The sequence below is a fragment of the Melospiza melodia genome, chromosome 11, assembly GCF_035770615.1.
Source record: "Melospiza melodia melodia isolate bMelMel2 chromosome 11, bMelMel2.pri, whole genome shotgun sequence".
In the NCBI taxonomy this organism is placed as follows: domain Eukaryota; kingdom Metazoa; phylum Chordata; class Aves; order Passeriformes; family Passerellidae; genus Melospiza; species Melospiza melodia.
The window spans coordinates 24,112,580-24,136,380 of record NC_086204.1 but is presented as its reverse complement, the minus strand read 5'-3'; the positions used below and the strand labels follow the sequence as shown (position 1 = coordinate 24,136,380).

The 23,801-nt window shown below is 46.9% G+C and overlaps 1 protein-coding gene across 1 annotated transcript; it reads right to left on the bottom strand.

Annotated features, from left to right (window-relative positions):
- Nucleotides 1-1,335: 1,335 nt before the first annotated feature.
- Nucleotides 1,336-23,478, bottom strand: SLC5A9 (solute carrier family 5 member 9). Its single transcript, XM_063165181.1, has 14 exons — nucleotides 23,296-23,478; nucleotides 22,535-22,606; nucleotides 20,677-20,781; nucleotides 18,276-18,440; nucleotides 15,628-15,733; nucleotides 14,948-15,028; nucleotides 13,994-14,199; nucleotides 13,038-13,173; nucleotides 12,070-12,177; nucleotides 11,750-11,900; nucleotides 10,537-10,705; nucleotides 9,817-10,032; nucleotides 4,316-4,448; nucleotides 1,336-1,826 (listed from the first exon to the last, which is right to left on the bottom strand). The coding sequence occupies exons 1-14, from the start codon at nucleotides 23,461-23,463 to the stop codon at nucleotides 1,618-1,620; spliced, it is 2,025 nt and encodes a 674-aa protein (XP_063021251.1). The 5' UTR covers nucleotides 23,464-23,478; the 3' UTR covers nucleotides 1,336-1,617.
- Between the last annotated feature and the right edge of the window lie 323 nt (nucleotides 23,479-23,801).

The window sequence follows — 23,801 nt, the reverse complement described above, 5'->3', positions numbered from 1 at the left end:
GCAGCTGGGTGCCAGCCTGTGGCAGATGGAACAGCTTCAGCCACCCCTGAGAGCTGTGCTGGACAGGGACACACACAGCTGCTGGGATTGCTGTGAGACAAAGGGAGGGAAGGCATGGAGGAGGCTCCAGGCGTGATACAGGACCCCAAGGCAGGAATTACAGAGCCACTGGATGTCTGTAGGACTCCCTGCTCCCCTGGAAGGATTTTAGACCCGTAACAGTAGGAACGGAATTCTGATGTGTTCTTTCCAATAGGTATATTTATTGTTGATATTATTATTGTTATTATTATTATTGTTATTTTTTATTATTATTTTTATTTTGTTATTTTACTCAAAAGGTGGGAAGGGAAATTTGGGTAAGAGTGCAGAAGAAAGGAAACTAAACCATGTAAATTTAGTGAGTTTGTTTCTTTTCCTCCTGGGGAGCAGAAGTACAGAAGGGTGCTGGCACTCAGCCCACCTGTGCCCTCCTCTCCCTGAGATCCCCACCAGCTTTCCCCTGGTGGAGTTCCCTCCTGTGCTCCCTGCAGGAATCCCAGGAGATCCCAGGAGAGCTGGGATCCTGGTTAGGACCCTCTTTAACTGAGGAACAGAGACCTCCAGCTGCAATTCCCATGGACAGGTGCCCATCTGTGCATGCCAAAGATGCTGTGGATGCCTCTCCCTCCTTGTCCCAGAACTCCACTGTGAGGAACCAGAGAATTCACAGTGCCCTGTTTGCTTACCATCCACCCTGCTGAAATGCCTGTGGTTTGATTCCTTTCCTTTGTAATAAACTGTGCCCACCACAGCGTATATTCTTTTAAATAACATTTTAAAATATTTTCTGGTAAATTAAAGTGATGACATGTTTGTAGGGCTCATTGTTAATTTCATTTCCTTTGGCTCAGCCAGCCAGATAAAATGCAATGTTATTAATCTTTGTTTAAAAGAAGATCCTTTGCCGAACAGTAATAAATGATCTTGATAGATTTGTCAGGAAAATGAATGATAATCATTTGCAGACAGACACAAGCCTAGTATGGAAGATTAATATGAAAATATGTATTGGCATCATTAATAACATCTGCTGCCAATGCACTTGGATATTGGTTACAGCCTGAGAGCAATGTGTTCTTGTTAGGACACCACAACTCATCCCCTGCTGCCACAACCAGCCTGCACAGAGCTCCTGTTCAGCTGGAGTTCCATTTTTTGATTGATTTGGTTTTAATTTTTTTTTTTTTTTTTTTTTTGCTAATTACATTGTTTTCCTACAAAACACAAGCAAAGGTCAAGATGCTTTGAGACAACTTTGCTTTATTTCAATCAAACCTCTCAGACTTCCCCTCCTCAATCATTCTTTTCCCTTCTGTTTCACTTCAGTGCTTCAAAGTAGTAGTGAATTCAAATAAACTTACCCATGAAATGTGCTCCTGACTCCTCCCACATGCTATCCCACACATCCCCTGCATCCCAGATGTGACCAGTGCTGAGTTTTGGTCACCCCTCATGGAGAAGCTGAGCCCCACAGTCATTCCCAGCAAATGGTGCCTCCAGGGAAGGGCTGTGCTGCTCTGTCACCTGATGCTCCCAGGTGAGAGCAACCAAAGCCACCACAGTCCTGACACCAGCTCAGCCAAAATATGCCCAGAGGAAGATGTTGGTGGCCATCAGGAGAATGGCACTGATGTTACACACGACCTTCCACTGGGGCTTCTCCTCGATGCTGGTGAGCCTGTGCTCCAGGGCTGCTCTCTCCTCCGGGGACAGCGTGGGCGCGGGGTTGGTGGGCAGACCACAGAACCACATGTACACCACTTTCCACCAGGGACGTTTGGCTTCTGCAAGAGAGAGACCAAAACCTGGCTGTTGGAATCTGCTGGGACTCTTCCCTCCCTTCTCCCAGTTTTTTGAGGTGCATTGGCCAGACTGGAGTGGGGCTTGAGAGGGACCTTGCATGGGAGACGCAAGGTGATGGAAAGAAGGGAAAAGGAAATGGGAAAAGGGGAAAAGGAAAAAAGGAGAAGGGGAAAAGGAGGAGAAGGAGAAGAAAGAAAAGGAAAAGGGGAAAAGGAAAAAAAGGAAAAGGAAAATGGGAAAAGGAAACAAGGTAAAAAAGGAAAATGAGGAAAAAAAGAAGAAGGAGAAGGAAAAGAAGGAGAAGGAAAAGGAAAAGGAAAAGGAAAAAGGGGGAAAAGGAAAAAAAGAAAAAAGGAAAAGGAAAAAAAAAGGAAAAGGAAAAGGAAAAAGGAAAAGGAAAAAGGGAAAAAAGGAAAAGGAAAAAGGGAAAAAAGGAAAAGGAAAAAGGGAAAAAGAAAAAAAAGGAAAAGGAAAAGGAAAAAAGGGAAAAGAGAAAAAAGGGAAAAAAGGAAAAAGAGAAAAGAAAAAAAGGGGGAAAAGGAAAAGGAAAAGGAAAAGGAAAAAAGGGGGAAAAGGAAAAAAGGGGGGAAAGGAAAAAAGGAAAACAAGGAAAGGGAAAAAAGAAAAAAGGAAAAGGAAAAAAGGGGAAAAAGAAAGAAAAGGAAAAGGAAAAGGAAAAGGAAAAGGAAAAGGAAAAGGAAAAAAGAAAAAAGAAAAAAGGAAAAGGAAAAAAGAAAACAAGGAAAAGGAAAAAAGGAAAAGGAAAAGGAAAAGGAAAAAAAGGGAAAAGAGAAAAAAGGGAAAAAGGAAAAAAGAAAAGGAAAAAAGGAAAAAGGAAAAGGAAAAGGAAAAGGAAAAAAGGGGGAAAAGGAAAAAAGGGGAAAAAGAAAAAAGGAAAACAAGGAAAAGGAAGAAAGAAAAAAGGAAAAGGAAAAAAGGGGAAAAAGAAAAAAAAGGAAAAGGAAAAGGAAAAAAGAAAAAAGGAAAAGGAAAAAAGAAAACAAGGAAAAGGAAAAAAGGAAAAGGAAAAGGAAAAGGAAAAAAGGGGAAAAGAGAAAAAAGGGAAAAAAGAAAAGGAAAAAAGGAAAAAGGAAAGGGAAAAGGAAAAGGAAAAGGAAAAGGAAAAAAGGAAAACAAGGGAAAAAAGGAGAAGGAAAAGGAAAAAAGAAAAAAGAAAAAAAGGAAAAGGAAAAGGAAAAGGAAAAAGGAAAATGAGAAGGAAAAAGGAAAAGGAAAAAGGAAAATTTCTCCCTAGACCATGTACAGCACAGCCTGATTGCAGTGAGTTGATTGCACCACTCACTCATTAGTTAATTAACAAACCTCTTCCCCGTCCTCCCCACCCCAGATTCTGCTTTTAAAAATTCCTGACAGCATGATGGTCCATTTAGAGATATCCCAGCTTGTTTATTACACATGGCATGCCAGGTGAAGTGTGTGTTTTAATTGTCAGTCCTCTGCTGTGTGTATTTCACTCGCTGTTCTTTCCAAATATAACCTTTTTTGAAATACAGGATGTTATAGGGCCTTGAAAAAAGGTGTTACCCAGGAAAAAAAACCTCATTAAACTGTCAACTGCTGTGTTTCACATTTCCTTCTTCATCTCTGCTAATTACCAAAATACCAAGGTATTTGTTTATAAAAACCTGAGCTAGTAAAGTGAACTAGGAATTGATAAGAAATAAGAAGTAATGCTGAATAACTGCATTCAACTTAAACCCAAATTTACTCTATTGGGGAAGAAAAAAACAAGGGATTTGTTTAGATGTTCACTTTTGTTTAGCTTGGCTGTGATGGTTCCAGTGTCCTTGACTGACCAGCAAATGGAAGAAGTGAAGAAATCTTGTTTGTGTCTTTATTCTGAGGTTCCTGCTCTGTCACCTTCAAAAGTTAAGCTCAAAACTAGAAAGCTGCATTTTTAATAGATTTGCAAAATAAAACTCTGTCCACTCTGAAAATAACTAGCCTATGCAGCATCTCCTGCTACTGTTCTGTCCCCTGACAACTCTTTAATTTCACTTTGCTCTGCTTTCCTTCCTATTAAATACCTCTGGTAGGACACAGAGCTGTTTAATGTCTGAGTTTTAACCATGGCTTGCATCCTAAGGGAAGATGCAAAGATCCTGTTGGCATCATGGAAATGAGCAAAGTGAGGCCTGTGGGTTCATTCCAGGGCATCCACAAAGTGCCCCTGTCTGCTCCCAGGGTCTCCTGGTCCCTCAGACTGTGCTGCTATTTTGGTGCTCTTTTTTCAGGGATCTCAGCTCTTCTGAGCTATTCAGAGGGATGTGACATCGAGGTGTGTTGGGAGGACCAAGAGCCACAACACCTTCATTTGTCACATCCTTAAAACTGCAAATGCAAGCCCCAGCTCCAGAGAATGGACCAGGAGGAGCTTGGGGATATTTGTGGGATCCTGGCTGTGCACTCCCAGGCACCTGAGTGTGTTTGTGCACAGACAGAGCCCTACCTGCCTCCTCTGAGGATGCAGTTTCCACCAGGTCCTCCTCATTCTGTTCTGGGTCAGGCTGTGCTGCTTCACTCTTTTCTGGGATTATGGCAGGTGCTTTTTTGTGCTTGGTCCACCACGTGAGGCCATCCAGCTGCAAAGGGGAACAGAGAGAAAGTGCTCACAGCCTGTCTGTCCCAGTGTGGCCACCCAGACATCTCCCTCCTTGGGAGACACAGGCCCAAGGTGGTGCTGGGACCTCTTTGGGGTGATCTCCCACATTCCCTCCTTTCCTTCCCTGGGTAAGAAGGTTGGCATCATCCAGCTGGAGTTGAAAAGCTGAGAAAAAATGTGAAATAATCTTGTTTCTCTCCTTCCATTTCTTAGAAGAACTTGTTCCATCCCTGTCTCTGAGGATTAACCCTTTAGCAGACACTGGAGAAGCAGGTTCCTATTTGCAAGGCCCATGTGATTGGTGTGAAGCAATGATGGTCTGCATCCAGAATGGCAGCCCTCCAACAAGGAAGGGGAATAAAGTCAAATAAATAAAAATAAATCAAAAAAGAAGCCAAGACAATCTCTCTGGATACAGTCAGTCCCAGACAGCTGTTGTGCCCTCAGAAGATTTTTTTAAAAATTCCAGATTTCTCTGATGGGCCAATACAGAAAGCCACAGAGGATGATCAGTCTGCTTTACAAATTCCCAAGTTCTGAATCTCTTATCCCAGAGCAAGCCTGGAAATCTCCCTGGAACACAGGGAGTGCCCAGGAGACATCGAACTTGCAAACCTCAGTGGCCCTTTGGCAGCTCTGGGGGTGTCCCACAGCCCAGGGCTCAGAGATTTGGGGTTAAGCCAGGCCTGATGCTGAGCTGGGCATGCCCAGGATCTCTGTGGCTCCTCTGACCCCTGTCCTGGGCAGGCCAGCAGCAGGGACAGGCCCATCCATCCCTCCCAAAGGCAGAGGGGCACAGGGGGACAGGGCAGAGCTGCAGTGGTGACAGCAGGGCAGGCACAGCCACACACAGGCCCCAGGAGCAGCTGCCCCCCTGCTCTGCCTGTGCATGGAGATGAACCCCCCCAATGGGTCACTTACAAGGTAACGTGAGCTCAATGTCTGAATTCTGCACACACCAAGCCAGGCAGGAGCTTCCAGCTGACACAGAATGTTGCATAATTTCCAGAAGATTTATAGCTTTATTTAAATCATTTTCAACCAAGATGAGCATTGGGCAGGGCTAATCTTTCTTGTCATGAAGTGCTAAATTGCTTTGATTTGATGATCCTCATCTTTCTCAGGGATGCTTTTTTTTTTTTTTTTTTTTAATCATTTAGGAAATGTCACAGGAACATAGTAAAGCTTTAGGGTTCTAAAGGATTTCCAAAACTTTTTTTCCTTTTCTCTCCTCTTCTCATGTGCCAGTGAACCACTGTCTCTGCACATTGCAGCAAAGTCTTCAAGGGCTGGGGTGAAGAGCTGGGGTGTACCTGGGGCTTGGACTTTACCAGAGGGATGCAATTCCCAATGGAAAGCAGCACAGACACAGGAAACCTCATGGCATCACCCCACTGACCCACCCAGGAGCTGGTGCCTCTACCATGGGCCATAAAGCCAACCACCACCCCAGAGAGCTCCTGGTGACACCACAGCACCCTGCAGCTGTGAGCTGGGGTGGGTTTCATCATTCCATCCCCCTGAATGCACTCCTGAGATCCCCTCTCTGCTCTTTGCCACTGCTGTGGGCCACAGCAGCAGCTCTGTGGGGCCATGGAGGCCTCCGTGGGCCTCCCAAGGGATGGGGAGGGGAGGCAGGTGCTGGCAGTGCCTGGAGAAAGCAGGAAAATGCTTCACTCTGAATCACCTACAGGGAGCTGTGTCAGCTTTACCGACTGGGACCTTGGAAATACTGCCTGAGCCCACCCTGTCCAAGGGCAGGGGAGCAGGAGGGAGCCTTGTGCTGGGTGCTGGGGAGCCCTGTGGCTCTGCCCCCATCTGCAGAGCCACCCTGGGCACTGCTGGGGGAGCCCTGTGCCCTCCCTTGGTTTGCTCCTGTCAGCACCTATAGAGTTTTTGGCTCTCAGTGCCACCAAGGGATGCTGGGGAGCTCCAGCTGCAGCACCTCAGGGCTCTCAGGGTGGGCTCAGACCAGCCCAGGGGCCTTGGTGCTCCTCCTTGGGGCTCCCCCTAAGCTGTGCACCAAGAGGAGCCACTGGAGCCATGCCTCAGGACACAGGGAGAGCATCCCAATCCCAGAGCATGTGGAATTGCCAATCCCTCAGCCTGTCTGGGTGAGCCCTGAGCCCTGGGGAGCTGGTGCAGCACTCACTCAGTGCTCTGTGGGCTGCTCCCCTCCCTTTTCTCCCTCACAGTCTCCTTGGGCAAGGGAGTTTGCAAGAACTCAGCAAAGTTTTCCTTTTGTTGTTTGTAAACTAGAATAAATCCTTCTGTTCCAAAATGCCATCTGGCACCTGACAGTTGTGTTTCAGCTTCACAGTCTCAAATTTAATTGTAAGCTCTTTTGCAGGGTTTTCAAGGACGGCGTGACACAATATGGACTACCTACAATGAAGACATATGAACTCTGGAGCACACCAAACAAATTCCTTGCATACTTGTTTTCCAGCACAGCATCAATCACCACAGGGATGGGAGAGTGTCCAAAACAGCAGGAGAAAATGCTACAGCTTGCAGTTCTCAGATTGTAATTCATTTAAAGCCAGGAACATTAGCTGTACCACTCTAACATCAGATACAAATCTCTTTTCTCCTTTTGCCCATTTACTATCTCAAAAGCATTGAGATTCAATATTTAAAGTTGTCCAGTGTAGATCCTCAGCTGGTGCAAAGTGACATAACTGTGCTCAACAGCTGTTCCTGGTCTTTGAAGGCAATGGAGCTGTGGTGATTTACATCTGCTGAGGTATGATCTATCACTGTATTTCCTCAGCTTTGTCTTTGCTGCCTTGTTTTTCTACTCTTTTTGCTTGACAAAACAAATGACACAATTCCTGGCTCTTGTACCATGCCTTTCATCATCCCATCCCCGAGCACTGCAGTTAAGGATGAGCAGAACCAGCCCCATGTGAGCCTTAGGAAGAAACACCCGAGGCTCAGGAAGGGAATTGATGGACCAGGAAGCTCCAGAGGTCCTTGTGCAGGACAGCCAGCACAGCATCCCCTCCCAGCACTGCCACAGGGACACTCAGGCTCTTCACCACAGCTTTGCACATTGCCGAGTCAATAATGACCAAACACAAAGGCCAGGTGCCAATTTCTACCCAGACAGTCAGAGCTGGCACATCCACCCTGATCTCCACCTCCTGCCCTTCCTTCCCCAAACACTTCTGTCCCTGATCCAGCACAGCACAGCCACAGACTCTGGAGATGAGGGGGCAAACCATGAGAAACCATGTCACCAGCACTGATGGTCCAAACCCACACCTCTGTTCATGTCTAGGGCAAAACCTGGGGTGAATCTGACCCAGGAAAATGAAAAATTTTGGTCTCAGTGCTGCCCACTCAGATCCCTGCCAGACAGGCAGAAACCCAGCAGTGTTGTCTCCTACTTCAGTTAAACCCCATGCCTTCCTTTGGCTGTTCTCGGAGGAACCAGGGCAGGCCTTTCCTGTTGAAGTAGAAACTCAGTGGAATCAGACAAATAGAAATGGGGACATCTCTATTTTCTCCCATTCCTACTGAGCTGTGGAAAGAAGGATTGAGCTACTGCTTAGTGGCACAAATTTCCTGGAAGTCCATCCCATTTTCCTTGTGGTGGGAAGACACTGAGGGGCAGGGGGCACATGGGATGGCCATCACAAATACCAGATGATTGATCTGGGTCTCTGTGTCCAGCCTTTCACTGCCACAGCCTGTATAATTAATTATCATTCATTTTCTACAGCAGAATCTCTTACACAGGGGTCAAGCACTGAGCTCAGTACTATGTGGGGTCCATGGCATACCAAAAAGTTATCCTGAGCATCTCTACTGAGATAATTTACCCCAAAAAGCCCAGCTGATGTCAGTTCCTGGCCAGTGCTGCCCTTCAGCAAGCTCTCCTCCCTCCCTGGCCACGTCTCATCCTTTGTTCCTCTGGGATAACTGCACACAGCTGCTTCAGACAGAATCCTGCCCTCCCTGACCATCCCCCTGGCTCTTTGAAGGATGTGTTAAATAAGGTCACTTACATCCAGCACCTATAAACTCACACATTTCAGTAGAAATACCACTGAAAATCTCCCCTGGGGAATCTAAGATTGTACCTTCTCTTTCTCTAATTCTTTTATAGTGGGGTCCATGCTGAACTGCACCTCCTGGAAGATTTTTGAAATGTTTCCATACCCCTGAGGTCAGACTAAAAAGCCTGGAGGTGCTGGGGCCAGTTTCTCCATCTCCTGAACTGCTGGTTTGATGCTCCCTGCTCACCAGCGCTGTGTTAATGCATCTTATCTTGCTGTTGCTGTGGGCAGGGAGCTCTGCACATGTTTAGCTATCACAGGTCAGATGATAAGTGGGAACTCATTAAACCACAGTAATTAATTGCTGGCAACCATCTGGCCACCCCTGAGCAGTCATGAACAACGTAAGCAGCAGAACTAATGGTGCCTCCTTGCCAGTATTTCTCTCTCCCATGTGGATCCTCTGATAGCTAATAAAAGCTGGGAGTTTATCTCCAAGCAGACACAAAGCCAGCCTCTCTCCCCCCTCCTCTCCCCTATCTGAGCACCTGCTTTCATGTAATCTTCAGGAGCGAGGTCTCTCTGACACCTATAACATTCCATCAAACATCCATGGAGCTGGTTAATGCTTTACAAGTTATGAGGAAGCAACAGATTGATGCCATCACAGCATTTTCTCTCTCATGCAGTTAGGCAGGAAAAAATAGGTCTTTTTAATCTATCCAGTAACCTTTGCTGAGGGGTAGGTGGTGGATTTGTTATATTGGCAGCTGCTTTAAAACTTGGGACTGGGAAGAGTTGCTTGAAGGTTTTATAATATAAAACCTCCCAACTCTGCACCATTTTAATGTGCTAAGTAAAAGAAAGTTGTGCTTCTCTCAAAGTTATTAAATTTAATTGAGATCACATTGGGACAAAATGTTATTTTCCTAAATGCCCATGTTGCAAAAGATATTAATCTTGTTTGCCTGCAAGATTGATGCTGGCTCTGCTGAAGCAGGCTAGATGCTACAATTAGATATATTTAATTCCTCCTCAGCAGTGCTCTGTAATGTGATTTCATCTCCTTCCCCTTCTTCTTTTCCTTCTGTAGCAGTTATGATGGGCTGTGGTGTCTGCCCAGCTCTGGGCACAGCATGGGAGCTCACACTCAATTTGAAGCACTCAGAGCTCAGCAGCATTAACACTCTGTGATCTGGGGAGCGGGGAGAGCTGAGCAGCAAGGGCTCCTTGGCAGCACATGCATTCCACACCATTTCCTGGCCCCTGCAGGAGCAGGGAAGGGCAGACCCCAGGGAATTTGGGTGTCCAAACGGGGGCTCTGGTGTCACTGCAGTCACTTACCTTTTCTTCAGGGATGGCTGGGGTGCAGAAGCTGACCAGGAGGATGACAATGGAGGTGAGGCCAAAGAGGATGAGGGCAAAGTAGAGGTAGTGCACGTCCTTGAGCACAGCTGGCCTCCTGTCCTCCTCCCCACAGGACGGGGCACTGTAACTGAACTCCAGGATCATCCGAATCACGCCAACAACAAAGCCAGCCATGAGGCCCCAGAAAGCACCCTGAGGAAAGGCAAGCACAGAGAAAAGGTCACTGCAAGTTACCTCTGGTTGTAGTTTTCCCTCTCCTCTCCCTCTTTCCCAAGAGTTTTTATGCCTGATGGAAATCCACACTGAGGTGCATCAAAGCAGAATTTTTTCTGGTAAAACCCCTCATTTTCTCTCATTGCCCTTGAGCATGGAGCACACAGAGCACAAACAATGCAAGAATCTCCTCCTAACAACACCCCTCCAATGAGCCTTTGACACATCATCCCTAAATGGCAGAACAACTTCCCTCTCATGCTTTCAAATGGGACTGCCAAAAAGTACCACTTGCAGTGACCTAGAAGCAAACCCACAGCCACCAGAGCCTGGGCTAAGATCCACTAATGCATGCCAGGAAAGGCTGTCCCATTGTCACCCTTGAGCTGGACAGCCTCAAAGGCTAAGTATTGAGGGAAGAGATATCTATTTATTTTATCAAATTAAACACATGTATCAATTGGTTGTTGGCACTTCACTTACAGGCTCATTAACCCTCTTGCAGAAGATGGCCAGGATGAAGAGGGCTGCAATTGGTGGGCTCAGAAAGCTGCCTATGGACTGAATGTAGTCAAAGAGCTTCCCACTGTTGGCTGACTGAACCATTGGGATCCAGAGAATGCTGATGACCACGAGGATGAGGGTGAAGACTCTGAAAGAGAAGGATAAAATTGAATTGAATCTGTAGATGAATTTGCAGCAAAACACACTCCCCGTTGCTCTTGGAATTTTCTAAGAAAAAATCCACAGATCACTCTTGAGAATTTTTCCTTGTGTACACAGGAAAAGAGAAAATTGTTCTCCCAATGTGAGCTTGGTGTGACATGGTCTTCAATGACCTTGCTCTTGGACATGACAGAAAGAGGGAGCTGGTGGCTTGTGGAAGCAATCTTTCTGCCACCATTCCAAGCAGGTAATGTTCTCAGTGTCTTGCCTTTACCAAATTCCAACTCGTTTGCTACTTATTAAAATTGTGTTTGGGGTCTCGGGTGAATATTGAAACCTTCCTCTGCCTTTGCACTGTGTGGCCCAGAGGTTTGTCCAGAGTGCTGAGCAAGAGGGTCCTCTGCCCACTCTGCCATGGTGAAGTGTGAGTTTGCCTGCAGCCTTCAGCCATGCCTCAGCACAGTTTAGACCTTAATGCTCATCACTGGAGAGCAAAACCTCCACACTGAATGCAGCCTAAATTCCCCTTTCTGGAGGAGAACTTTATATGCCCCTGATGGAACCCAGCACCAAAGCTCATCTGCAAAGGACACTACAACTTATCACAGAGACAGAAAGCTGGGAAGCTCAGCTCTGCACTTTCCCCTGAAGAAAAAATAAAATTTAAAAAAAAAAAGTAATTGCAACATATCACTCCTGTCTGATGCAAAAATAACATTTTTATAGACCTCTGGTGACAATGACTCAAGAGCACTTTTGGCTTTTCTAAAAGTTACGTTTAAAGCAGTTTTTATAATAAGTTTAGAGAGAAGAGAGGCAATCATCTGCTTAGCTCAGTGGAACAGTCAGAGTTTCTCCTTGACCAGGCCTATCCAAGATGAAGCTGGAAATCACAACGCTCTTTCCCAAGCTGTCCTCCTGCTCTGTATTGCAGGCACCAGATTTTTCTCAGTGATTCCAGCCTGGAGGATGCAAAAGCTGCTCTCAGAACAGATGATGGGAGGAACGAGACATAAATAAATGCAAAGACCTGCCCACAATCATCAGCTCCTGCTCGGAGGCCTGCTTGCGGACCCGCTGCCAGATGTCCAGCACGAAGAGGGTGCTGCTGCTGTTGAAAACGGAGGTGAGGGAGCTCATCAGGGCTGCCATCATCACTGCAATCATCAAACCACGGAGCCCTGCGGGAGATAAACACAGAAGGGGATTCATGGCTGGGCCTCCAAGCACTGTTTTTCCATCCTGCTGTCTGCTAAGATTTCCACATCCCTAGGATGGGTAAGGGCAGCCTGATCCCCCTGCCCTGTGCAGAGCCTGGCCCAAGCCCAGCCCCACAAGGGTGTTCCTCACCATCAGGCATGAGCTCAATGACCAGTTTGGGGTAGGCAATGTTGGAACAACCCACAGCAGCTCCACAGATCCTTTTGCAGACCTCTGGGTCCACGCAGGCCACTTCATCTGGGGAACACAGGGAAACAGCAGGGAGTCAGTGCAAACCCCACCGAGCCATAGGTTGTTCAGATCAAGGCAACAAATCCTGCAATCCTTGTGCAGTTTCATATAAATTCAGAGGTGGAACACAGCTACAAAGAGTGGAGCTGGAAAATGCTTTATATCATATAATAGAGGTGAAACTTTGAGATGACATTTTGAAATTCTGTTCAGGATACAGCTGAATCTCTCCTGGGTGTTGCATAACTGTAATCCTTGATGATTTGTCACTTGTGGGAGCTGGACTGTTTCCATGAACCTGTCAGCTGGGTTCCCAGGGATGCTGGAGGCTCACTTACTCCTGTTTAGGAAATCTGGGAAATAGGCTCTTTCCTCTGGGAGTGATCCTTCTAACCAAGTTATTCTTCCTGGAAAGGGGAAGGCTCTGGAGAAACCAGCAATGAGAGCTCCTTGGGATATAAGGGAGGCTCGTTTAGCCTAATCCACCAGGACCTAAATGAGTTTGTGTGGGAGGTTGCTAAAACTCTCCAAGATACCAAATGGATGTAATCCATAGGATCTGAAGGACAACCTCAGTGCTCCATGAATTTAATTTCACTGACTCCCTCCAGATAGACAGATGAATGCAATGCCCACAGCATGGAGTTATGGCAAAGTATGGCTATTCTTGGCAATTTCTGCCACTGTGGGAGAACTGGAGGTGGAGGGAGGGCTTGGGAACACCGTGGTGCAACAGGAATCTCTATGAACATGCCTGCAGGACAGCAGTTTCTGAGATGTAAAAGTGCTGTAAAAGGCAGACCCCGTGTGGGATTAGTGGTCACAGCAGGATGGAGCCCCGTGTCAAGGAAGATGGGAAGGCTTACCTGGATAAAGAGCTCTGCTGATCATTCCTGGCATGACCAGGAAAAACACGGGGAAGAGTTTCAGATATCCTGCAAACACCGATCCACCTTTGGCATGGGAGAGGTTCTTGGCAGAGAGAGACCTCTGGACCATCACCTGCAACCAGTGCAGAAAGGGAGCAGAGAATGAGAGAGCAGCACAGCAGAGAGAGCAGGGTCCATTCCCTCTGTCTCTCCTTCTCAGGGATGACTTTCAGCCCACAGGATCCCAGGGTGTTTTGCATGCCAAGGACAACTTTCCCACCTCACTGGCTGCAGCCTGCTGCCACCACTCAGAGCTCAGTCCACAGGCTGCAGGAGAGGGCAGCATGGAAATTTCCTTTACAGGAATAATTTCACCCTTGAGTGAAATGAAGCCACCTTGAGGGCTGGAGACAGCAGCTGTGTGGCAGCAAGAGACAGGGGATGAAGCAGACTGTGGGTGTTTTGGTAAAAGCTCAGTGGTGGGGTTTCATAATTGTCCCGTCTGAAAGTACAGAAGCACAGTGTCTCGAGAAACACACTCAGCTTTCCTTGTTTGTAGCTTGAAAAGGAACAAGGGACATGAGACATCTGGGAATATGAATGAAGGAATATTGTCTGGAGGTCTGCCCAAGGTCACAGCACAGCCAGCTCCAGATTCACATTTTTATATCCTTGTCATGATAACTGCATGAAGACTCCCAGTACTCACCAGCCCACAGTGGGATAAAGATGGATGAAAACAACCTGTTCTCACTGCACTAAGAAGTGCATAAAATTAGCAGCCTGCTGAGAAGGTGGAAGGAGTGAGACATTCTGGTCTAGACCAGTAAAAAAAGTAGCAACTCCTGCACACTGAGGCACAGTGATTTTTCAGCTTACAGATCCACAGACTGAGGAGTGAACTGAAAATAACACTGTGGTGGTTTGTCTGCTGAGGGAAAGGTTTTATTTACCTGGTCAGTGCACCAGCACCAAAGAGCCACCACTGTGAGGCCAAATACAAGGCCAGGCCAGGGAATGTCTCCTGTGATGGGATCCCTGAACAAATGGAAGGCATCTGCACGTGGGAGGTGACAGTCTGTGTTTGGGACCGTGATCTTTGGTATTGCTGCGCTGTATTTCTCCTTAAGTCCTTCATACCAGCCGACTTTTTCAAATCCTGTAAAGAAAGTGGAGTGATTTAAGGGCTGTTGCATCATGCAAAGTTATTATCTAATCTGAGTCTCGTGATTACTTTTCTTTTATCTTCCTCTTATCTCCTTTACTTTTCATTCCACCCTTGCTTTTTGCAGTCAAAGTTTCTACAGAAGTCAGCTGGATTTTGCCCAGAGTCCTTGTGGTTTAAACAATACATTCTGGAAGAGGATCAATGCAGGAAAACCTCCATGATCCTAATCCCTGCAATGTCATCAGCATCTAGATTTTTCTTATACACCCTCTAAAAGCTAGAGCAGGAAAGTATAACATGAAAAAAATATATACCTAGTTTAGATATTTCTGTTTGCCAAGAAGGCTTAAAACAAAGACTGATGGTGTCATTTCCTTGTTGCTCTTTATTTTTTTACAGCTCTCAGTTGCCCCCATATGAACTCCCAAAGTCAACAGTGGAAGTCAGCAGGGTTACTCTGAATTGACATGGGCCTAATGAGAGCTAAATTTGGCTCTGAGAATGTGATGTTCCAGAGTTCTTTAGCAGCTCCAGTGAGGTGAAGATATCCAGAGCCTCACCTCCATACAGTTAGTGCAAAGGATGAAGACAGTATGATGGCTTGGAGAATGAGACTTGTGCTGGCACCACTTCTGTGAGTGGTTCAAACTCATTTCTGCACCACACATGAAAGGGGAAGGCACCTGCTAAGGTCTAGTGGCCTTGGGACCACTAAAGTGTCACTACAGGTTCCCCTTACCTATGAACATGAGGACCAAAGCTCCCAGCACCATGATCAGGGTCTGCAGCACATCTGTGTAAATCACAGCAGTCAAACCCCCTGCCAGGAGAACCAGAGACAGCAGTCAGTGTGTCACCATGCACAGGGAAACTGGCACCTCACCTGGAAAAAAGCTTTCTTTAGCCCCAGCCCTGGGATTGCAGGACAGACCCACTGGGAGGAGCTGGCACTGAGCTGGTCCTCTGGAGCCCACAGCTGTCACAAGCCCTCCCATGAGGAACAGTGTGGAAGGTTTTCCATGTTCATGAGAGAACTCAGAGGCAGCTCAGCATCTTAACAGCTAAAGTTGGTAATTTTGCAGAAAGGGAACAAAATAGCAAATATGGGCAGTGGTAACTTCCTGCACAGAGGGAGCCCAGAGCCTTGTGCAGTGTTAGAAAATCCTCTAGAAACAGTGATGGTCCCCCTTTCCCATGGGGAGGAAACAGCGATGGTACCACTTTCCCATGGACCAAGAGGGAAGAGGGGAAGAGTCAAAGGTCTCCAACAGCTGGGAGTGACCAGGCAGGTACTACCAGCAACTGGGGCAAATCACCCCCTCAGCCCAGAACCTGAACACTCTTTCCCCTCTGCAGGAAATGGGAAACTTATATCCTAGGTTCCAGTTTATAATGTGTCCTTTAAAACCAGCTATTTACCAGCTATGGTGTAGACAGCAGTCACTGCTAGCAGGACCACAGTGGACAAGTAGAGGTTCCAGCCCAAAGCAGTTTGGATGAACAATGCTCCAGCAAAAATGTCTGTCTGGAATAAAAAAACCAAGGGCAGTCTGGCGTTAGCAGTGCTTCGTGCAAGGGAAATCTAATAAAGCAGCCTGCAGCCCTCTGCGGCTGGAAGCACTGACAGGGGAGGACACCACCAAGGTGAGCTGGAAGGGGAGGAGAGGAGCTGTTGGGACTCTTGGCTCTGAACCTTGTTTTGCTCTGAGGAAAAACTTTCCTCCAGGTCAGAGTTTTCAGGATTTGGGAGAGCAGCAGGGTGAAAATGAAGGTGCTACGCCAAGGGACTAAAAAGAAATCAGAATAAAGATCATCTTGAGCGTAGAATCTTGGCTGGCACAGAGGACTGGTGTAAGCTGTCACTTCTTTTGGTGACTGAGAACACATCCCTGGATATCAGAGCCCATGTATCCACAGGCAGACACAGGAGGGAAGGAGGGGGAGATAGCAGAGACCTTATTCTTCCCAGGGCTGCCTCTGGGTGGCCTCATGGTCCACAGACACTCCCTCTTGAAAGACTCCTAAAGAGTCACTGATATCTTGTATTGTATTGTATTGTATTGTGTTGGTTTATCTGAGAAGGTCAACAGGTGGTTTTTCTGTTCATGCAGTTCAGCACATTAGAGTGACTCCAGAAAAACAGGTTATACCTGCTGAGGACCTCACTAGAAATACAGAAATTCCCATCAGTTGTGTTTTGTTTGGATCTTCTGGCAGAGTGACACCAGAAACCGGATAAAACCTGGAATTACGCAGATAACATCATTCCAAATTGCAGGAGGTGATATGGGAGATGTTTATGTTGGGAAAGCAAGGTAGGAGGACACCTGTGAGTCTGGTATGGGGTGAGATACAGTTTTGCCAAGGGAGACAGAAGGGATGGGGCAAGAATTCCATTTGCTGTATCTGAAATGAGTACCTTAAAAGCAAAAAGCCCTGACCTCTGTGGGCCTGAGACACGACAGGCACAGCCAGCACTCCACAGGAATCCCTGCCCCTTCTGGGGTTTGGCTTGCCAGCAGGAAACACAACCACCTCTGTAGCCATGCAGGATAAGCCCTCTGACAACAACTATTGAGATCTCTGTTTTCTTTGCAAGCCAAGAAGACTCTGCAGTACCCTGGCTGTTGACCTACGCTTGGGCAGAAAGCACAGGGAGACAAATCCTTCTTGTAACCAAGTGCCTGCTGTCCAGCCAGCCGCTAAATGAGCTCTCCACAAACAATAGCTGTGCTTAAAAGAAAGCACCTGTCATGGCCATAAAGTGCCCCGGCCACATCCGTCAGCCACGCGTGAATTGGCTGCGCAGAGGAGAAACCACTGGGATGAAACAGCGCTGATGGGGGCCAGGGTCCTGCTCTGAAAAGCACTGGCAAATGCTGCTCTGCTGAAGGTCACTCTGAAAGACAGCTCTGTTTCATACCTTGTCTGCGTGGCTGTGCTCACTCTGGGCTGCTGCAGGAGAGAGTTGCTATTTATCCCTCACAGGTAAAGAGGATTTAAGTGCCTTTTTGCAGGACCTTGCTCACTCTGTCACCCAGGGCTGTGCTCCAGTCCCACAGAGCAAAGCTGGAGGCACTGGTGGCAGCAGTGGGTGACATGACCAAGAGCTGCCCATTAGAGGGGGAATTCTGTCCCACAGTCTCAGCCTGGAGCTCCTCTCAATGCCCCTCCCAGGAGCAGAGACATAATGAGCCTGGGAGAAGGACCTTGAAGCCACATGAGTGTTTTATCTCCAGTCAGTGTCTCCCAAGGCAATTTGACATCTGAATATTTCAGAAGGGTCTAGTGAAAACTGGCTTGTACTGACCTTGGGATAATCAGCTGGAGACAAAAGGACTGACATCTTCAGTCCCTATAATGGACTCTCAGACACACTCCTCTCCCTCCAAGGGCACAGGTAGTTCTTAGTAAATATCTGAGCATAAGTTCTGTTTCTTTGTGAATGGCATTTAAAAGGGGGAAATACACAATATACCCGTGCACTGGGATTTGGTTACCAGCAGGGTACAATGCTACAAGCAATTCAGAAAAGATGCTGCATTTTGTCTTAAGCCAGACCCTACCTCCCTTTCACTGTACCCTTTTTGTGCAACACAAGTGAGAAAGAGAGAGGAACAACCATAAAATACCTGATGCTGAAAACTCAACTACAAGAACAACAGCAGGTTTATGATAATTTAAGAGAATTTCATCTCTACAAGATGCAGCCAGCCAGATTTTCACATGGGGTAATGCAGCCCTTCCTCTATCACTGAAGCCTAAGGTTTGATGTGATAGAAGAGGAAAAGCAGGCAGACAGCCCACGGTACTTACACTGTTTAGTAATTAGTTGCACATCCCTGTAAAGTTCTCACTGTGCATTGCTGTTTAATGAGGGCTCTGTCTCTCTCTTAGGAAAGGTCTCCATGATCAATAGAGAGGCAAGAGCAGCACACTAACACACAGCAGCTGCTCCTGGGAGCAGGGCTGGTCCTTTCAAGGAGCTCTCTCTGAGCAGCCCTGCCCTGTACCAGGATGCCCTCTCCCTGCCCTAGACATGAGGAGGGGTTCAGATGGATACGTACGGATATCCTGGTGAATATGTAGAGAATCAGGGACAGCACAGATGTGTAGATTTGCAGCCTCTGCCCTCCAAACCTCTTCTTCAGGTACTCAGGCAGGGTGACAACTCCTGCTGCAATGTAAACTGGCACGAAGATCCAGCCCAGAGCCAGCAGTGGCCAGATGGCCTGTGAAAGAGACAGAGATTAAAGGCAGAGGACTCAACAAATGGGAACAGCTTTTCCCCCTGTTCTGGCAGTAGCTGTCCTAAGAAATCAGAAAGGTACAGTGCCATGTGATGTATTTGAGGGTCACCGTCACATTTTCTGAAAAATCCCTTTGCCAGGATTTCTTCTCCTGGGAAGCTGAGAAGCCTCAGGGAAAAATGAAAGCAATCATTATCTGATTGCGTCTCCTGTGTTTTACTGCTTTGGAATGTGGTTTGGACATTGTTTACCAGCCACATTGGTTTCATGTGAATTGTTTTAACTTAATGACCAATCACTGTCGAGTTGTGGCAGACTCTGAGGAGAGAGTCATGAGTTTTTCATTATTATCTTCTAGCCTTCTGTATATATCCTTTATCTATTCTTTAGTATAATTTAGTATATCGTATCATCATATCATATCATAATAAATTGGCCTTCTAAGAACATGGAGTCAAATTCATCTTTCCTCCCCATGATGGGGGACCCCAAAAATACCACATTTGAGACGCAGACTGAGTTCTTCTCCCTGCTCAGAAGATAAGCCAGCAGCTGGAGGAATTATTACAATTCAGCCAAAAGCTTTTGAAGATCCCCGCCTTAGGCCTGTATTTCTCTCTGTCACGGCTGTCCCTTCCTCTTCCATCCCCTGGTATTTTGAGCAAGGTGGTGTATTCTGTTGCTCTGGTTCTCTGAAAGGTGGTGGTGTATTTGGTGGCCTTTAAAACCACTGATGCTGTGGCAGTGAAGAGTTAAGTGATTCAGAGCAGGATAGGAGCATCTGTTTGTTGCTCGATTAGCAAGTGATGAGGCTGAGGCAGCAGACTGTCCCTGCGGAGCATAAAAATAAGCAACAGCAAGATTCTGCTGGGATGTTCTCCTTGCAGGCTGGTGCAGATGTGCTTCTGTCACTGGTAGATAAAGAGCCACTTTAGTTGCTTTGCCACAGGTGAAGAGTTTTGGAAAGTGTAAAGGCATTCCTCATGTATTTCTTCTCCATTTCCCAGCAAAAGCCCGAACAGGAGAACTTAAAGGTCAATGAAAGCCATTGGATCATCAAACCCCATCTCCTGGTGGTCTCCAGCCATTTTCTTTCATTCTTACATTTATTTTGATCAGTTATTTAATTTCTCAGAAAAAAACCCTGATCCCTGTGAGCAAAGATTGTGACTGATTGGGAGCAGCCGTGGCTCCTGCAGTGGCAGAGACTGGCTGTGGTGAAAGATGCTCCTATGATCCCTCCAGCTGAATTATGTCCCATGGCACAGGGAGAGAGTAATGGCATGTGTAAATTCTCTTCCAAATCTGAAATAAATTAATCTGAACTCATGAAGTTAGATTTGCCCTGAAACACAATCTTGTCTTCATGAGCCTCTAAAGTGACTTGAATAGATTTCCTTTGAGAACAACAATATTATGTCCTACATGCACCAAGCTGAATGCAGTCTCTGTTTTCTTCACAAAGGATTTAAGGGTGACTTTAATGGTCCAGAAAAAAACATTGCAGTGAATACATACCCCAGGAGAGAGCTTTTGGTGGGCCCTGCCTGTGCTTGGCACTACTAACACTCTCTGCTGAGGTAGGCAAGAGATTCAGAGTTAGGTGAGTGATGCTTCTTGTGAGATGCTTCTGGCACTAATCTCACTCCTCATCAGCTGAGAAATTTCATTAGCACCACACACCAAGGGCCTGGTTTTCATGCTCTTGTGTGCTGTCAGTGGCAATTTTCCAGGCCACTTCAACAGGGCACAATGAATCCTGCCTTCACATCCAGGTGTTCACCCCAGAGGTGCCACATTTGGCAGCTGCCAGGTGAAGAGAGTGCTGCTGATTTTCATGGATTTACAGTGAATACAGGAGCACATGCTGCATCTTTTTGATTTTTTTTCCAGCTCCTTGCACCCAGAATCCTGTGATTATCCAAATACCTTTCCAGCATCCATTATCTTTTATTTTAATCTTCACAAGTGCGGACTACAGCTTAAAAATAAGGCTGTGCACCACCGGGAAGGCCAAAGAGCTAATAATCCCAGTGAATTCCACTTAAAGTAAAATAAAGATCTCATGTTTCCGAGGCTGTCGGAATGTCTGCCGGCTTCTCTCCTGAGAGTTGAACACTTGTTGCTGCTGGTGCTGTTAAACACCTGATTTTGGAGGGAAACCCCCAGTCCCCGTGTGAACAGTGACATCTTATTTGGGAACAGAGCTGGCACTCACGTTCCACTCGAAGCCCCCGACAGCGATGCCCCCGGCCGCCGCCGTGCCCGCCAGGCCGATGAAGGAGCCGCTGCCCACGTCCGTCGACATCAGGGAGGCTCCAATCTGGAACACAGGGCACAGGGATGCAGCTGAGACACTCGCCTGGAGGCACTTCTCTATCAGCCTAAGCATTCCCCCCACCCATAAAGTCTCTTTCCCCGGGATCTCATCTCCTTGTGGTTAGGCAGCTGGCTGCTGACGCGGAGTTGGGTTTTCCTTCGCCGCTCCTCACCTCACCTACATTTTTATATGGTAAAGCACACCCCTGCTCCCTTCCACTGCCCCCACTCCAGTGCAAAGCTTAATCTCAGAATCAGGGCTCACTTTGCCAGTGGTTCTGAGAAGCACACCCGCTACAGGGGCACAGCAGAGGGAAGGGAGCCTGGTGACACCACAGATGCCCCAGTGTCCATGAAACGTGGTGGATTTCTCCATTCCCTGGTTAGGCAGCCAGCAAGGTGCCATCTCTGACCCTGCTGACCCTTGCTCTGCCTCCACAGGTCTTGCAACTTAATATCAGGTCTTAGCTGAGGCTGTGTAATGCACAGCTGAAACCTGTCACTCTGATAAAAACAATAATAAAATGCAGATAAGCAAGTCATGTAACTCAAGGTGAAGGCCACAAGGAGCTGAGCCTGCAGGAGAGCTGCAGAGGTGTAATCAGCTCTCACAAACAAATCTGAGAAGTGAACAGCATTAGAGGTTGTTCTAAACTTAAAAGAGTTCAGAAGAGCTGACATTTACCAAACACCCTCTTCAGCCACCTGGGGTTGGAGCCAAAAGCAGGGACAATGTTTTGGGATTTGTTTGGGAGATTTTTTTAATAGAAAAAAACCCCAGATATCTTGTTTAAAAGAACAAGATTGAGGAAAAAAAAATTCAACTTTAGTATCTTTTAATTTTCCCCCTCCTAATTAGAGAAAACCATCAAGCTAAGCTTTTGCATTAAATGTCACTTGGCTGAAGCAGAAGTTTAAAGAACATTTAAGAAATGACAGATTTTAGAGAGGTGTATGTGTCTCTGGTGGAAGAGGCTGAAAATCCAGCCTAGTGAATTTATGGGCAATGCACAGCCAAAGGAAAAAAAGAAAAAACCTGTTTTGGTTGGGAAGTGCATTCTGTTACCCACGACTCACTGGAGAGATATATGGTTCTAGAGTCTGGCATTGGCTGAGAAGAATCTTTATTCCTGTGGCATTTTTATTTCTTTCCAACTCTAAATTATCTTTATATGTACCTTTCACTCCCAAGAAAAGGCGCCTTCAATAGATTATTTTTTCCTTCACAGTGAAGATTTATACTTCAGTGGTTTGAAGTTTATATCCTGTACATCGTTAGTCAATAAACTCAACTCAGCTCTAAATAGCAAGAGCTCAAAGTCCTGGGATTAGGGATTATTTTTGATTTAGTGCTTAAATGCTCTTTACTGGATAACACATTCCTAGATTACCTAATGCTCTTTTGACTTGGGAGCATCAATGGAGAGTTCAAGCCAAGAAGTTTCCAACCCAGGTAGGCAGCCAGCATTCCCCAGCTTTCATCAGTGGGAACATTTTTATTGCTGACTTTAAGCAGAGAGACTGAGAGTTGGAAAACCCTGAAGGTGCTGAGCTACCCCTTAGGCCTGGCAGCTCCATGCTGCAGCCCACTGGCAAAGATGGGTGGGATGATTCTTTATGGAATCTTTATGGAATCTGTCCCCTTCATCTCAAGACTACAGTCAGAATATGTAAAAGCTGGGTCCCCTCACCAGACCTGCTCTCACACCTGGAGTTGCTTTCAAGCCATGAGAAACAGAAGGAAGCATTTCACTCACAGGCCACCAAGACATGGATCTTCCAGCCAGAAAATATCCTCCAACAGTGCCCCGGCTCGCTCGTACCGATGACTGGAAGCACAGGAAAAAGAACAGGAATAAGTGTTTTCCTCCATTCACCCTCCTTGAGTCAGACCAAGCCAGGAGAATCCTAAGTGCCTGGCCTCAGCACCAGCTCCAGAATAGTTTTATGGATCTGTTAGGTATGCCAGGCTTCACACACTGCTTCTGCCCCTTTTTGTGCAGGCTTCTGACAGTTGTGCTGTGGAAAGAAGCTGCTTGTACCTGTTTAATGACTTCTCCCTGCATGTACCAGCTGGGAAAGAAAAAACAGTTCAGCCAAGCAGAACACAGTAGGTGTCTGTGACAGAGGCCTTCACCAAACAACATGAGCAAATCATTAGGAACAATCTTTCCAAAGTTTTTAAGGTCCCATTTTAGTCTTCTCCAGCACAACCTTGGCTTTTCTTTTGCCTCCTGCCTGTCCACATCCAGATGTGAGACTGCTCTGCAGCACAGGAGCTGAGCATCATTCTCAGAACAACCACCAGGGAGTGATCCCACAGTTGTCCCCACGTGGGGTGGAAGTGAAGACCCACAGAAGGATTCCTGTCACCCCCAAATTTGCTCCATAGGCCCTGAGGTAATTTGTGCAGAGGATGCCATTTGCAGGCAAACCCCTTTGTGCCCAGGAGGAGTGCAGGGAGCAGCAAAGCCTCTCTGGCTCAGGCAGACCCAAAGCAGGCCCCTCAGGGACTCACCCATATCCCCACAGCGAGGATGAAGACAAAGTACAGAACCACCACGACGATGTCTGCCACTGAGAAGGCGGCTGCTGCCGTGCCCCCTGGCAGCCCAGGCAGCTCTGTGGTGCTTGCGCTGGGCTGGCTCATGGCTCTGAGCAAACTGATGGTTTGCTCCCTCACCATGGACTTAAATGCACATTGGCCTTCATCGTTTCCCTTGTAATAATTAACAGGGTCAAGAAGGTGTGAGTGGGGAGCAGAGGCCAGGCAGATTGTGACTAACATCTTTCAGCAGGAGCTTGGTCTCTGTGGCTCATCAGAGGGGGTCACCACACAGCTCTGTGGTGTGAGGCTTCCTGCCATTCCCCCTCGTGTCCATTTACCAGTGGTCCTTTCTCCTGCCCATTTACCCATTGGTGACACCCACTGGGATGTAGGAAATGGTTCTGCTTTGAGGTCTGCCTGGAGAAGGCTTGTGCCCCACAGCCAGCTCTAGAATGGCTCTGCCAGCCCCAGTAGGA